The sequence below is a fragment of the Triticum aestivum genome, chromosome 1D, assembly GCF_018294505.1.
Source record: "Triticum aestivum cultivar Chinese Spring chromosome 1D, IWGSC CS RefSeq v2.1, whole genome shotgun sequence".
Classification (NCBI taxonomy): domain Eukaryota; kingdom Viridiplantae; phylum Streptophyta; class Magnoliopsida; order Poales; family Poaceae; genus Triticum; species Triticum aestivum.
Genome location: NC_057796.1, coordinates 482,371,842 through 482,388,675, shown reverse-complemented (window position 1 = coordinate 482,388,675; position 16,834 = coordinate 482,371,842). Strand labels below are relative to the sequence as shown.

Below are 16,834 nucleotides of genomic sequence, written 5' to 3'. Positions count from 1 at the left end.
CCTCGTACTGCTGTTTGGCTTCGCCATGGACCTGATGAAATTGGCACCATCTGCCAACAGGATTGTAATGATCTCCATTGATTAATACAATCCTTTTTTTTTGCAAAAAAAAAAAAGAATCCGGCCGGAGTACTGGTTAGCTAGATGTCATGGATAATTTAGGGTACCTCTGATACGAGAATGGGAAAAGAAACATAAGAACATGAAAAGCGCACAAATTGGATGTCATGGCATTTTGCATCTAACTGGATTAATTGCCCCACGGGGAAACCGCATGGATTTCGTGGAGGGATCCAGTGTTTGCTAAAACTACTATAGCAAAACTTTTGGCCACATCTTTGTTTTGTGATTCAATTTGAATCGTTGTATCTACGACGCAATATATTATTTTCCATTTTGTTTGTCAACTTGTAGAGTATGTTTTCGACCAGGATACACGGGTCGTATCATAAGCATGGTTGCACATGATACGTTCTATTGGTCAACCACGTAATAATATTTCTCTAAAAAAACACATAATAGTATTTGATCCACAGACAATTGGAAGAAGAATCGCACCTACTCAATAGTCAACTAGTACGAGAACCGTCGTTGAGTAACAAAAAAATTGCATGAACGTGCTACCCACTGACCACCATATAACCACCGGACGAAATCCACATCATTCACGAGACCTTCTCGATCATTTGCGAAACGTTACGCCTATTCAGAGGACAGCCCTTAATCCTTAGGACCAGTCCAAAACCAATTAAACAAAGCTTTGTGCACGCATATTATTTTTTAAGCACAAACGCAAACGCTTAGATGACATATTATCTTGATATATTTTATGAAATCATCGTAGGCGACGAAAACGTCTTTTATATGGAACGCGTATCGTCAAAAATTATAAAAAAAATACAGAACAAACGCGAGCATCGGGACTTTAATTCTGATGGGCTGAGGACCCGTCACGTCGCCGGCCGGCCGGTACGGCGTTGCCGTCCATCCATTGGAGTTCGATCGGAGACAATGCCCTCGTTGTCTCGCACATGGTCCACGACTTTCGATCGATTCGATTCCATCGCTACGTACGGTGCAAGGTAGCCGTGGCTGGAAACGACCGGATGTACGCACTACGTGCATCCGACTGACATGACAGGACACGGCCAACCTTGTGACAGACATCACGAACTCCATCACGGCCGGTACGGTGCTGCCCGGAGACAGGCCGACACGTGTGACCGCGATTAATATCCACATGGTCATTGACGATCGATTCGTACAGCTAGGGCGGGCGCGCGCGTACGTGGCTGCCCGTGCGTACACGGCCCACGACGCCCAGAACGACACGTATGTGCGTACGGTGCACACGAGCGACTGACACGAGAGCGATGGCTTGCACGGCAGAGCTCGTGCGAAGCTGACTGACCGATGGCGAGCGCACGAGCGATTCAGGCCACTCATACAAAAGGTCGCACGCACGAACGCACCGGTGCACGCATGTCGATCGCCAATGGCAGCCCCGGACACGAACTGGAACTTTGGATGCGACGGATGGAGCGCCGGAGATTAGTACCACCACTAGCCATTAACCCTTTTAACCCTCCGTCGCTTTTTCATAGGCCTCGCGCTCGGACTACTCGATGGCAAGCCGGAGAGCCTTGACGTTCTTTCGACGGAGACGGACGCTCTCCGCCGTCATAAGTGACCGGTGTTAGACCCACGCAAAAAGCCGCTCATCGTGGTTGGGCTCCGCCGGTAACCCACGGCGGTGGCGAACAGAGCTCTCCGCCGTGCCCCTTTCCCTTGCCCGCTGCCTCTTGCGCCGGGCGGCGCGTGCCTCCGAATCCGGCGTGCGCGTCTGGGCACAAGCACCTATCGTTGCCCGCGTGGGGGAGCAACAGCCGGCGGGGGCAGTGGATGACATGGGGGAGGCGATTACTGCACAGCCCTCGCGGAGCTGCGCGTTGGTCGGGAGGAGCCAGCGTCAGCGTCCTCGCTGCGCCGGCGGGGAGAGGCGAGGCGGCCGATCCAAAACTGCCCCGTGTCCACCTTGGACCTCTCGAGGGCAATGCGGAGGGTCAACTCCTCGTCGGAGTCGGAGTCAGAGCGGCTGCCGGCGCTCGACATGGTCCTGGAAGTCATCAGAGTGGATCAAATCGAAGAAATCGGAGGGGAGAAGAAGAGACGGATTGAGAGCGGAGTGAGGTAGGGTTTTCGGATTGGGGATATTTGTGTGTACGGAGTGAGGTTGGGGTGGGCCGGGCTGACGTGTCGGACGCGCCCGACAGCCCCATATCCGCCCTATAATTGGGTTTGATATGAGGGTCGGCGGACATCCCAGGCATTCAAAAGTTGGCCTATTCCTTTCTTTCCAAAGATTCCAAGCAACATAAGCAGCCGATGTGATTTGCATGCGAAAAATCGGGTTGTTGTGCAGGTTCCTGGTCGATCCGTTTCCACCAGCCTTTGATTGTCATCGAAGTGGATTCTTCTGGTGTGGGCATGATGAGGCCAAGGGTGGAAGCTGCCTTGTGAACTGGAAACCTGTGTGCACGCCCAAGATCTATGAAGGGCTCGGAGTCCACAATCTTGCACTTCTAAATCAGCCTCTGCTCCTTAAGTGGTGTTGGTATGAGAAGGTAGCTGAAGAAAAACCTTGGAATGGACTCAACCTCGGCCTCCCTATAGATGCACAAGGGATCTTCAATGCTCGCTCGGCAATGGCAGCAGCATTAGGTTCTGGACAGATCGGTGGATAAATGGTCGCAGTCTAAGTCAGCTTGTTCCGGCTTTGTGGAAGTGAGTGAGACCTGCAGCGATGCGGACAACAGTTGCCGACGCCCTGCCCAATGGGAACTGGTTACAAGACCTCCGTGGAAGCCCAGACATACATGCCATTGTTGACTTCCTAGCAGAAGCCAACTACGGATGACAAGATCACGGACTGGTGGCCGGCGCTAAGCAATGCTATTCCTAGCAGAAGCCGCAGGAGGATCAACACTATGGTGTGTCTTGTGTTTCGCTATGTTTGGCTTGAGCGCAACAACCGAGTTTTCGACAAAGTGGCATCTATGCCCCATGTGGTGGTCAGACGCATCAAGGAAGAGTTCCAAATGTGGGCTAGAGCTAAATTAGGTGGGCTGATGGGAGATGTAACTTGGTGTTTTTCTTCCACCTTGTGGACTGCACTGCTCTCAGTGCTTGTAACCTCCTGTAAAAACTTTGCTCTTCTATCTTAATACAAAAAGCGCGCAATGCTCTTGCGTGTGCTTGAAAAAGATTGTCATCCAAGTTGAACCAACAACAGCAGCCTCTGGGTCGCTCTGCTGGAAGGAGAACCAGACCTCTCGGGCAAAAGGGCAAGAGAGCGTAATATGGGCAGCCGACTCCAGAACCTGATCACAGAAAGTACATTTGTCTTTGTGTGGCCAACCCCTTGTCGCAAGACGATCAGCCGTCCAGGATCATGCATACATGAATGGAAGTTTCTCTTCTTCTTCTTCTTCTTCTTCTTCTTCTTCTTTTTGCGGGAAGAAAACGACAGAATACAAAACTCACATCATGCGGATGTCATCCCCGTTTCATACTCGGTATATATTGTCATATGCTCCCTAAAAAAATATTGTCATATGCAGTAGTGCATAACAATCCTCGGAATGATTTGCCAAACGCATGTTACGGCTAATGAAAGCCTTGTGCAGCAACCAGAGCCAAAGCTTGGCGCTTAAGGCCTTGTACAATGCAAGATGCTTAGGGAAGGTGCTTAGAGAAATAAACCAGACTTTTTTTAAGCATTGATGCCTATTTTTACAGAAGAGACGCTTAGTAGAAATAGGCACCGGTGCTTCAGAAAAACCCGGTTTATTTTTCTAAGCACCTCCCTAAGCATCTTCCATTGTACAAGGCCTAATGAACTCCATCACGTCGGATCCCGGCACGGCGGTACGGTGTTGCCGTCGGAGACCGGTGCCAGACAGACAGACCGACCGACAGCACAATCGTGATCAATACCCACACCATATGGACATGGGCATTGACGACGGTGGATCAGTCCATGTATTGGCTGCCCGTGCGTACACGGCACGGTGCGGGCGAAGCGCCGGACACGAGACCGATGGCTTGAGCGCCAAACCGCGTGCGAAGCTGACACGCTGAAGCTGAAAATGACTGAGGGACGGCGAGCGGCTTGAGGCGGGCACAAGTGGAAATGGGGCACGCACTTGTGCATGTACCACGTACGTACTACCCCCGTCCGGTTTATTGGTCCCTGTCATATTTTGTGATCTTGATTTGATAAATAAAATATACATTGTATGTTACAAAACTCATATTGTTTGGATCATATTCAAATGAGTATGCCATATTTTTTGCTAGTTAAAACAGAGGTCAAAGTTTAACCCAAAATACAAGAGGGACTAATAAATCCATACGAAGATAGTAGGTATGTCTGTGTGGGAGATAAAGCGGTGGCGGCGGGAACGGCCGGCCATGAACGCATGCCGGTCGCCAACGGGCGACGGAGGCCATGCATGCGTTTTTAGGGTAGCAGCCGTCGAGGCGAACTGAAACTCAAAACTGTGGATAAGATTCAGACGGATGGAGCGCTGGTGGTTGGTGCCAGCACTAGCCGTTAACCCTCTTTTGCGCGATGGATGACAGGAGCACGCAATGCCATCCGGGTGTTTTATTTTGTCTGTCCTGTTTGCCCCGGCACACATCATTGCCACGCTCCCTTTCCCTTTCCAAATTTCCTTTCCGGCCGGTGTCCCTTCCCCATCATCACCGCTGCCGCCAACACCAAACTCCTCTAGTACATGCATGTTGCTACACCCATGTTTGTCTCTCTCTCGCTCTCACTCTCGCTCTCGGTGTGTTGGTTAGTTAACTAACAGCTGGTGTGTGTGTGCGCCCACCCAATTGGTATGTAGCTAGTCTGTCCTCTCAGATTTATCAAGCATGTATGTCCAAATAAAACAAAACACAAACACAAACACTCTCGCCATCATGCATGCACACACACATACAACCCCACCACGTTGACGTCTCACAATTAGCAAGTATTCAAAACAAAAATACCAACTCAAAAAAAAAGTTCATAAAAAACCGAGCTTCCATAATATTCCGTCGTACGTGTGGGCAAAATGGCTTTGTGCCATCAACCGCCTGCTTGGTTTCTGCCAGCAGTGGCCCTGCCAAAGCATTGGGGCGCCAATCCAAACGGCTCCCTAGTTCTCGTGTCACCCGCACACGCGGTTCGATCTGCAATTGTTGTGGCGTTGGTTGCCAATTTGTGTCATATCATAGCCAAATTAGCAGGTTATCCATCTGATTTCACAGTATATTTTTTTGCATGCAAGAATGCACATGCATGAGTATATACTACCTCTGTATCAAAATACTTGTCGTTGGGGAAAACCAGTACAAGTTCCTACAGCGACAAGTATTGTGGCACAGGAGGTTGGCTGGTTGGTTGGATCGAGATAAAATCTTGGCATCAGCTGGGGCCGGTCACTTGGTCGGTTGACACCTAGCTACTACTTGTTGTCTCCAACTTAATTCTTCTCTTCCGGAATCATTCTATATTTTTTTTTTCTTTGGGGGCCGAATCATTCTATATTCTATATCTTTTTTTTTTTGCGGAAAATTCTATATTCTATATCTAATGAATGAAAGAATGGATCCAGACGAGGTGCCTACGCCTACTTGTTTGATCTTCTGATGCGTGGCCATACATACATAACATATACAGCCTTGGATGCGTGCATGATGGATACACGGGACCAAAACCATTTCATCTTGGAATGGGGCTAAACAAGCCAGATCCAAATCTAGTTCCCACCTCTCATCTTGTCATCTTTATGTTCGTGTGGTGTGGTGTGGTCACTCTGCAGTATCTCCACCTGTGAGCTATAGCCCAAAAGATTTGTCCGCATGCCATGTGAATGGAACGTCAATAGCTAGCTACCTTCTTCTACGCATGTCCACGACACTCACCTACCTATATGTACTACTCCTCCTATATAATACACTACGAATAATTAGTGAACGGCACAGTTAATTAACTAAGATAATTTTGCACACATGCATGCTATAGTTTTGCAACGTCCCACTCACTGGCTATACATGCATGAGCCTATAACTCAGCAATTAGTTTGCTCAGCCGAGAAAGTTCTGCACAATTGAACGTACTAATTTGCACGATGAAAGCTAGCAAACCCCTTCTGCTATGGACACGCTGACTAGCTTGCACCGTTTTCTTATTCTCATCTTGCTGACAATGTCGATCCAAAAATATAACCAGCTGGTGTCAAATGAAGCAATGTATATGCAAAGAAAAAGGTAGCCTGATCTCCTGCTGTCAGTTCCGTTGCACCAATTTGATGGTCAAAAGTTTAAGATTCCTGACTCCACACCCTGGCCTCAATATACAAATCTCTTTGCTTTACGTTAATCCATGCCCTAGATGCAAAGAACGCAGAAAGAGATCACACAACTAGGAGATAAAAGGGGACCGTCTGATGACGAATCTCGAAGGGCAGGTATCTCTCCCTCCTTTAATTTAAATTTGATCTTAATTTGTTCTAAAAGCAATGAGAAAGCCCCCCTGGTTTGGGCTTTCACTTTACTTAGTAGTTGAATTCACGAAAGAACAAATATAAAATTGCTAAGTGATAATTAGTGTTTTATTAGTCCTTTGACGGTAAACAAGGATTACCGATTAACTGGATGTGATGGCAAACTCGGAGTACCGGTTTTACAAGAATAGGAAGGGAAACATAAGAAGATGAAAAGCGTTATCTTACTGGGCTAATGGCACCGCGTGGGTTTTTCCGAGAGGACAAGCTTTTGCTATAACTATCACAAGAAGATAATAAAATAATTTAACATGAGGTTAGAAATAGAATCAGTGAAGGATTTTCTTATGGAATCCCATACAGGATAATTCACACAAAAAGTTCTCATGGTTCAGTCTTTTAATCTGAAAGAGAAAAACACATTTTTTAGGAGAACAAGTACGTAGGTTTCCCTACCGCATATTAATTTTGTAAAAGTTTAAAGAAAGAAGCATTATTGGCAGTGGAATATCCAGTGGTGCTGGATTGCAAATGAATTCTCCTGAACAATATCCTGCAGATCGACCAGAGGTGTGTCACGGTAAAACAGTGAACTGCATTCACGTTTGCACTGCACTGCAAGGGCTCACCAAGGGGAAAATACCCTGTGATACCACTAGCCAGCCCACCCACCGCCGCTAATCACTCGAGCCCCCTACATCTATCTACATGCATGCCTGCAATATTCAAGTGGCCACCAACCCATACACATACACTGTCGCCTGCCTGCTGACCTACGAACAGAGTAATCTTTCTTTTTTGACAGGTTTGTTTATGACTCGCCGAGACAGATAAAATATACTCTATGATCCCTCGAGACAGACAAAATAACAGACCTGCTAATTTTCTTTAGGGGAAGCTAATTTATCTATCTTCACGGAGCTATACAGTTGTATTTCTCTACCGGAGCATGCATCTTGCTTTGGGCCTGACAAACGAAACGATAAGAAGCAACGGAATTTGAACAAGAGGACACTTGCTGGCTGGCATCATGGCGACCGACCATGGCCTTCATTTATGTTTACGGATCAGTCGCCACAGGCCACCGCCATTGTCAGCCATGGCCGGCCAGCCACAGGTCCCCGGCCTTCCTGCTTTCTTTCAGCAGGGGCAAGTGGCAACTGAGGCAAAATGGCAATAAAAATGGAAGGCTTCCACTGTAGCTGTACCAGGAGAAACTTCCAATCCATTCCAGAAATAGTGAAATGTTACATTAAATGGAGGAAAAAGATGTACCTAGAATACATGGATGGAATGGAATACAACATGAATTAGTACTACATGTTAGATGTTCACAGAGACAGCCTAATGCTCCAGCAGCAACTTAATCGACATACATGTTCACACACGCTGGATACTTCAGAGACTACGCCGGCGTTCGTCACGGAAGACTGAAGCGCGCAGGCCACGATCAAGGTCCACACCTTGGCTCCGGTATGAAGGACATGAACCATCACCTGATGGTGGAGTACATGATGCATTCCCTAGAGGTGAAGTGGAAAGGCTGGTGGGGAACGGGGTTCCTGAAACACAAGAAACAGCAACGCATTAGGATGGTAAGTAACACCACAGTTCAATCTCTGGTGCAGGCATACACTACTCCACTCGCACAATTCAATTAGGGTCATCAGCACATTATGTCGTACAGCATGTGATTTGCTTGTATAAACATCCAAGTCCTCTACGCAAACCCTGACTGCGGTCAGGTATCGATCAGCACTGTATGTGATTCGCATGTCAGCATCTAGCTAGGAAATCTGACCACGGGTAACCAAATAAACCAGGGTATCAACGGTACACTCTTCCTGTCAGATTTTTTCTTTTGTTTGCATGGTGCTTGCATTTGGCCTCTTGTCTTGCCCAGGCAAACACTAGAAATGATTTACTACTATATATAGTCGTATCACAGAATGCTAATAGATGGCTGGGTGGCTGCATCTGCATGTACAGTATCCAACTTACGGTCGTGGCCCATATATCTTGATCTGCCGGACATGGGTGTCCCTCCCGTTCAGGTGATTCGCCAACACCGCGATTTGGAGCATAAATGTATGAATGAATGTTTCTCTGCACAAATATGCCAAGAAAATGAGTCATGCAACTGTCTGCAAAGGCAGTAAAACTAAGCAGTGGGATCCAAACAATAGCATTCTTACATTAGTTCTGAAATCCTCACATATTCCTAGAGTGTACTCGTGGGCAAATTATATGTCAAATTGGAAGCTAATGGCATATTACAACACTGAAATGAGTTAGGTGAACATATCAGATATTCTTGCACTTAGACAGAGTGTCTAAAATTGTCAAAGTCCAACGAAAATTCAGCTGCTAGCAAAACAACATGAATAACATAGTAAACCATGAAATCTCTGCAAGCAGTGGCCTGCACAGCCAGTGTGCTGAAAATTTGAATCATCTGACATGTTGACACAGAGCTTAATTATTACAGGAATTGCAAGCATAAATCCATAGTATGTCATCAGATGTCTTTCTGAAATTTCAATGCCAAGAGGAAGGAAAATAAAGGCATCATAGGGCTGTCACGATTAAGTTACAAAATCCATACCTGGGGTCAGTGCCAGATAATGATATATGAACCCATCCTACTGGCTTCAAGAGGTCCACCGTTTTAATTTCCTGGAAGCGTGGTAAATATAGTGGTCCATTATTTCAGATCAAAGACAATATTATCACTGTAAATTTGAATTTTCAAGGATCATTTCGCTGTTCACTGGACAAGTATGCGCAATGCATATGAATTGCAGAAAGAGATCAAGTTTGCCAATCAATATTTCAACACTGTAAGGTAATCCTATGACACGTCAGAACATGATGCGACCATAAGGTAGTGTAATCCATGACTATAACACATCACAACATGCAGTAGCCCCCAGCTCCGGAAACCCGAATGCACAGACCAGATTCTTTCTTAGTTTGGTACAAGATGAGGACCAGGGGTAGAAATCAAAACTGAAAGGGCCAGACATCAAATGCCATCCTCAAGCAGCAACATTTCCTAAGTGCTCTCACCGTCGAGCAGAGATCACAAACTTAGAATTCAGAGATACGTGCGTGCTCTCACTGGGCACCAGACCTCGCTGCTATGTTTAGAAGCCCCTGAACATTGTTGAAACGATGTATCGCGGCGCGGAGGGGGTTACCTTGAGATTGTGGAAGCCGTCGCCGGCCCGGATGGAGATCTTGCTGGGCGTGTAGCTCTCGTCCAGCTTGAAATCCACGTAGAGCACAACAAGCTGAATGCCCCCAAACAACAAATTCAGAAGAAAAAAGAAGATCACGCGCCATCCATCCAAACCAAATCGAGCGGAAGCAGCAGCAGCAGCTCGGCGACTCACCTGCAGCTGCACCTTCTTCTGGAACTGGATGTTGACCAGGTGCGGCTGCGCGCCGTCCGACCTGACAAAAATTAAATCCACCGACGGCGGCCCAGCTCAGCCCGTGATTCCGCGAGACAGAAAGAGGAGAGATTTCGACGGGGGAAGACGAGGAGGATGGGTAGGGGGCGCTGACTGCCAGTAGGTGTCGAGGCTGTCGTCGCGGAGGGAGGCGACGCCGTTGCCGGGCTTGCAGGAGCTGACGCTCCAGGCCGCCGTCTTCGCCATCTCCCGCATGTCGCCCTCCACCGACAGCTCCGGGCAGCCCTTCAGCCGGCCCGCCGCCGGCGCCGCCCCGGCGGTCCCCGGCGTCGCCGCCGCCGCCTCCTCCTCGCCGTCAGACTCCATCGATTTGGGGGGAGAGAGAGGGTTTGCCCTTACGACTGACTGTGGCCCGGAAGGAGATACATGAGCAGCCCGGCCCGCCCACCACGTCATATGTAAGGCCCAGGTTGAGCAGGCCGCGCTGGACCCGGCCCACGTTCGCGGAGCTTGACCGCGGTCAAGGACGCTTCTCGGGGAAGCCTTCTCCACCATTCCGCCACCCTCCCGCTCTTGCCGCCATGGACGGATGAGCCGAGCTCGCCTCCGAGAGGAACCCAGCCCCCCTCGCGCGCGCCACGCCGTCGCATTCCCCTCTCCCTGCCACCCAAGCATGCGAGGGCGCGGAGGCCAGCCGCGCGGCTCCAGGGGTGGCGGCTCGCGGAAGGAGGGCGCGAGGGCCGGGTGCGGGTGGCGGCACGGCGACGACCGGGCCGAGGCGCTCGCCACCGACCGCGCGCGGCTGGAGGCGGAGAACGAGGCCCTCCACGCGCGGCTTCGCCAGGTGAGCCTTCGAGGGTTTCCTCCTTTCGAGGGTTTTTGTCCGTACTACGTAGCAGCTGACGCTGGTTGTTTTGCTGCGCTTAATCGCGATTCAAGGCGGAGGAGAGCGGGAGGAAGCGGAAGACGGCCTACGTTCAACACTCTACTAGTCCCAAGATCGTCGGTGAGAACACACGGCCCGGCCCGGCCCTCGTTTCTTGGCCATGATAACCTGTAATCTCACCTTGTTGTTTTGGTGCTACTCTTGGTCGGATTGATTTTGGATGATCTGCTGGGTTGTTTGTGGTGGGAAACTTGGCATTTATCTTACTGTTGGACCAATGCAAGGACCTACTCTCTATCAAGTTATGTTGCTGCTGATATATGTCATCGCCTTGTGTGCTCAATGTAGAGCTCCGGGAGATTGACTCAGAGGATTCCAGCAACTGTGAGGCTCCTTTTGGCATCGATTACTCAGGATCAAAGGTACATACATTGATACCGGTTGCGTTGCGTGGCTCAAAGTCATTTACTCCGGCTTGTGTATGTATGTCATCGATTATCTTACTTGTCATCTTGCATTCATGCCTGTACGTTCTGGGAAAATTCTAGGTACAACTAAAGGGAGGTAGAAGACATGGAGAGCTTACTCAAAACGATGCGGACCATGGGGGCGCTGTAAGAGATTTACCAGCAGAGCCAAGGATATCAAAGCAAGCTATTCATAAGAGCTCAAAAAAGGATAAGGAAGCTACCGAAGCAGCAGAGAAGCTTCACCAGAACATGAAAAAACGGCCCTGTTTGAGAGCAGGAGGAGCTGTTGATGCAGTAAACAAGGTACTGTTTCATTCTTGAGGGAATGCTACTGGAAATGCACTAGTTAACTAAGAAGAAATGTCTTACAGCGTCTAAAATGAAATTGTACTTCTTACCAAAAGTATTTTCTTTCCAAGAATATGGCCGCCCAAAGTGGACCTTGTTTTCCTTCTGTGCTATTTGTTTGGTGACCTCTTTATCACCTATTGCATCCACAACAGGTCCCATCTTTCGATACATACATATCTAGTCAATAGACAATGCCATGTTTATAAGCAAACCCGCTCGATTAATTGTAACATGGATAATGCGATGTTTAACAAAACCCACTCCTTGCATTTTAGTTGATCGCCTCCTTCCATGGACTGTTGTACTAATATGCATGTTTTCTTGTTTGCCGCTCTATTTTTTGTTTTGTGTAGTTTTTCTCAGACGGTATAGATATCTCTTCTTGAATTGTGTTGCTGAAAACATGAACCGATAGTAAAGCGAGGAATTAGGTTTCCTTTCAATGATATGTGCTACCGATATAGGAGCATCTCCTTCTGGGAAGTGCTAATGTGCAACAGTTAGCACTTCTTTCTTCTTCTTTGTTCTTTCTCTTTCCTTTGGGCTTTGTCGAGCTTCTCGCCCGAGCACTCCTTCGTATCGGTGTTGGTTGCTTTGTAATACAAAGTGGGGGGAAACCCTTTTTCGGTAATGTGCAACAGTTTGTTTTGTAACAGGAGAATATTCACAAGCGCAAGAAGGATAGTAGTAAGATGGATCTTGAACAGTGCATGGTGAGTTTTCTTTTCAGTCGCCTTTTCTCACTCCCTGCTCATCTTTGTTCTATGCATCCTAGATCCAGCATTGGTGTAACTTATCTCTTGAAGATCTACTCGATTTTATTGGTTAGTTTGTTGCTAGTTCGCGGTGCCATCTTTTCTAGAATAGAGTAGATCTTTCATTGTCCTTATAAGACACCCGTTTCTTTCTATGTTTGTTATCCAAGTGGATTTAACATTGCTAATGAATTAAACTTGTACACGAGAATTGTGGCCGTGATTAGCCTTCTATGATTATAGCAACTGAAAATTGTCCCGCTCCTATTCAACACTTGACGTTGCCCCATTCTCGTTCTGTTGTGGAATCGAACCACAAAGCTAGCTCCGTGTTCCTTATAAATAAGTAGATTCATTTTTTTTCTCAGAAATCCCCTCTTCTTCCTCCTCAAGGAGCCTCCGAAGAAGGTATTAATTAGTGGGTGGGTCTCCCTCCGGGGAGCGCTTTGGCATGAGAAGTGATAGCTATGTATGGCTCTTTGGCGCCAAGATCCAAGAAGTGGAATTTGTTTCTGGCCAGTGATTCTTGTAATTTAGAAATAATTGTTGACACTTTGCTGGCCACAGATGAATTTATGGGGCAACATCCAAATCATAATACAATTGTTGGTCTCGGTCTCTAGTAGAGTCTACCTACGTATCACGTGTCACCTTGAATGCATTTTTTAGGTATTATTTTTGTTTTTGTATTTACAGTCCGTGGATTAGTTTGGAGGGATGATACAAAACCACCCCTTGCAATTTTGTTGATCGCTATGCATAGTTTCTTGTGTGCCGTTGTATGTTTTTATTTTGTCTTGTTTTACTCAGAAGGTATAGACATCCAGATTCTTGATAGGTTATCTGCTTGAATTGTGTTTCTGAGAACATGGACTGATAATAAAGTGAGGAATTAGGTTTCTTTTCTATGATGTATGATATCGATATGGGAGCATCTGCTTCTGGAGAGTGCTGATGGCCAAGAGTTTGTTTTGTAACAGGAGACTAATCAAAAGCGCAGGAAGGATACCAGTAAGATGGTTCTTGAACAAAGCACAGTGAGTCTTCCTTTGGTTACCTTTTTTTTCATTGTCTGCCCATCTTTCCTCGATGCATCACAGATCCAGCACTGGTGTTGCTATTCTCCTCATGGTGTAGTCGATTTTTGGCGGTCCGTTTGCTGATACTAATGTTGCGGTGCCATTGTTTCTAGAATCGAGTAGATCTAAGTTTCATGTGCTGTATAAGATAATTGTTTTTTTCTCTGTTTGTCATGCAAGTGGGTCCTAAATTGCTGACTAACTCGCTAATGAATTAAACTTGTAGACGAGAATTGTGGTTGTGATCATCCTTCTACGATTCTAACACCTATAAATCTTTCCGCTCCCATTCAACACTGTTTTTTGGAAAAGGAGGTTAAAACCCCCGGCCTTCCTGTTCAATACTTGACATTGTCCCATTCTTGTTTCTGGCCAGTGATTAATGTAATTTACCAATTGTTGTTGGCACTTTGCTGGCCCAAAATGAATTTAAGGGCCGATATTCTAAATCGTAGTACAACTGTTGGTCTTGGTCTATACTAGAGTCCATGTACCCTACGTATCGCGTTCGTGTGTGACCTTGAATGTATTTGTTAGGTAGTATTTTAGTTTTTGTGGATTAGTTTGGAGGGATGATGCATCATCATTCAGCATGGGGGAGGTGATGCATCATTCACTTGGGTGGCTTAAATGGAAGTCGTTCAACTGTTGATCTTTGTTTGCCGCTGTATTTTTTGTTTTCTTCATTTTTTCTCAGACGGTATAGACATCCACATTCTTGATAGGTTGTCTTCTTGAATTGTGTTACTGAAAACATGGACCGATAGTAAAGCGAGGAATTAGGTTTCCTTTCGATGATATGTGATACCTATATAGGAGCATCTCCTTCTGGGAAGTGCTAATGTGCAACAGTTTGTTTTGTAACAGGAGAATATTCACAAGCACAAGAAGGATAGTAGTAAGATGGATCTTGAACAGTGCACGGTGAGTTTTCCTTTCAGTCGCCTTTTCTCACTCCCTGCACATCTTTGTTTGATGGATCCTAGATCCAGCATTGGTGTTACTTATCTGTTCAAGATCTAGTCGATTTTATTGGTTATTTTGTTGCTAACCATGTTCGCAGTGTCATCTTTTCTAGAATAAAGTAGATCTTTCATTATCCTTATAAGACATTCATTTCTTTCTATGTTTGTTATCCAAGTGGATCTAACATTGCTAATGAATTAAACTTGTACACGAGAATTGTGGCCTTTTTAGCCACTGAAAATATTTCCGCTCCTATTCCACACTTGACATTTGCCCATTCTCGTTTTGTTCTGGAATCAAACCACAAAGCTAGCACTGTCTTCCCTATAAATAAGGAGATTCATTCTTTTTTCTTTTCTTTCAGAAATCCCCTCTTCATCCTCAAGGAGAGCGATGGCATCTTCGACCTCCAAAGAAGGTATTAATTAGTGGATGGGTCTCCCTTTGGGGTGTGCTTTGGCATGAAAAATGATAGCTATGTATGGCTTTTTGGAGCCAAGATCCAAGAAGTGAAATTTGTTTCTGGCCAGTGATTCTTATAATTTAGAAATAATTGTTGACACTTTGCTGGTCACAGATGAATTTATTGTTGGTCTCGGACTCTAGTAGAGTACACCTACGTGTCGTGTGTGACCTTGAATATATTTATTAGGTAGTATTTTTGTTTTTGTATTTACAGTCCAAGGATTATTTTGGAGGGGTGATACAAAACCACCCCTTGCAATTTTGTTGATCGCTATGCGTAGTTCCTTGTGTGCCGCTGTATGTTTTTATTTTGTCTTGTTTTACTCAGAAGATATAGACATCCAGATTCTTGATAGGTTATCTGCTTGAATTGTGTTTCTGAGAACATGGACTGATAATAAAGTGAGGAAATAGGTTTCTTTTCTACTATGATGTATGATATCGATACAGGAGCATCTGCTTTTGGGGAGTGCTGATGGCCAAGATTTTGTTTTGTACCAGGAGACTATTCAAAAGGCCAGGAAGGATACCAGTAAGAAGGTTCTAGAACAAAGCACAGTGAGTCTTCCTTTTGGTTACCTTTTTTTTTTCATTGCCTGCCCATCTTTCCTCGATGCATCACAGATCCAGCATTGGTGTTGCTAATCTCCTGACGGTGTAGTCGATTTTGTTGGTCCATTTGCTGCTTCTAATGTTGCCGTGCCATCGTTTCGAGAATCGAGTAGATCTAAGTTTCATGTGCCTTATAAGATAATTGTTTTCGTTTGCTTGTTCACTGCTCGTTTTGCAGATGCAGATCTTCGTCAAGTTCATCAATGGCGAGACCATAACTCTCAAAGAGGTCGCAAGATCAGATACGATCTACAGCGTGAAGGCTAAGATCGAAGACAAGGAGGGCATCCCTGCAGGCCACCAGAGACTCATATTTGAGAATGAGCAGCTGGTGGGCGGCCGCACCCTCAAGGACTACAACATCAAGGAGAGGTCCACCCTTGACCTTATCTTCCAAGGGATGCATATCTTTGTGGAGACGCCCGGTGTGATGACCAAGACGCTCGAGGTTGAGAATGCAGATACCATATACAGCGTGAAGGCGAAGCTGTTCGATGAGACCGGATATGTCCCGGGAATGCAGCGCAGCATGTTTGCCGGGAGGGAGCTGGAGGAAGCCCGCACCTTGGCCGACTACGACGTCCAGAACGATTCCACCGTTCGTCTTGCGCTGCGCCCCTGGAGGCTGAAGGACAGGAGGCACATCTGGGTCAGGACGGCGACGGGCAGGACCATCATCAGGTACTGCGCCATGTCCTCGGAGTCTGTCGGCGATGTCAAGGACAAGATCTTTGTCGAGCTGGGCATCCCCACGGAGCAGCAGTGCCTTTCCTGGGGTGAAGGCGGGGCGGCGCTGGAGAACTGGTGCACCGTGGAGGAGACGGAGCGCTACCTCGTTCTGCGGCTCCGCCTTCCTTCCTGAGTCGTCTGCTTTTGGTGATGGTAGCGAGTGGCAGAGGTAGAACGAACTACTGTGACACTTAGCCTAGGATGTTTCAGGATCTGAAAGGTAGCATTGTCAATGTTTTTCTTCAGTTGAGAGTAATGAACACGTAGCCTAAGAGGGAGTAGAGTACTTGTGTTTGTGTCGGCACTGACAGTGATCCGTGACCCGTGCCAAAGTTTTGGTTTGTCTGAACTCTGTGCATTGTTTGTTTCCTCTAGTCTAGTGACCAAATTGTGTCTGAGCTGAGCCAGCAGGTGGGGAAAAAATGTTCGCCAGCATAAAATGTTCGCCAGCTCGACAGTCTTTGCTCATGAATTTGAAAAAATATTCAAGAATTTTTAAAAATGTACACGAATTTAAAGTGTGTTCATGTATTAAAAAAGGACTT

The 16,834-nt window shown here is 46.7% G+C and overlaps 1 protein-coding gene and 1 long non-coding RNA gene across 3 annotated transcripts; one reads left to right on the top strand and one right to left on the bottom strand.

The window, feature by feature from the left end:
* Window positions 1–7,743: 7,743 nt before the first annotated feature.
* Window positions 7,744–10,386, bottom strand: LOC123177691 (anaphase-promoting complex subunit 10). 2 transcript variants are annotated; one of them, XR_006489069.1, is made up of 7 exons: window positions 10,131–10,386; window positions 9,956–10,016; window positions 9,761–9,853; window positions 9,166–9,236; window positions 8,756–8,841; window positions 8,562–8,666; window positions 7,744–8,122 (listed from the first exon to the last, which is right to left on the bottom strand). XR_006489069.1 is itself a non-coding variant. In XM_044591292.1 (6 exons), exons 1-6 carry the CDS (start codon window positions 10,340–10,342, stop codon window positions 8,053–8,055), a joined length of 612 nt encoding a protein of 203 aa, XP_044447227.1. In that variant the 5' UTR covers window positions 10,343–10,386; the 3' UTR covers window positions 7,744–8,052. The 2 variants fall into 2 exon arrangements, 1 of the variants encoding a protein (XP_044447227.1); XM_044591292.1 differs by lacking the exon at window positions 8,756–8,841.
* Window positions 10,387–11,422: 1,036 nt separating this feature from the next.
* Window positions 11,423–13,476, top strand: LOC123177681 (uncharacterized). The gene is made up of 3 exons (XR_006489059.1): window positions 11,423–11,635; window positions 12,340–12,396; window positions 13,419–13,476. It is a non-coding gene; the product is annotated as an uncharacterized lncRNA (long non-coding RNA).
* Window positions 13,477–16,834: the final 3,358 nt, after the last annotated feature.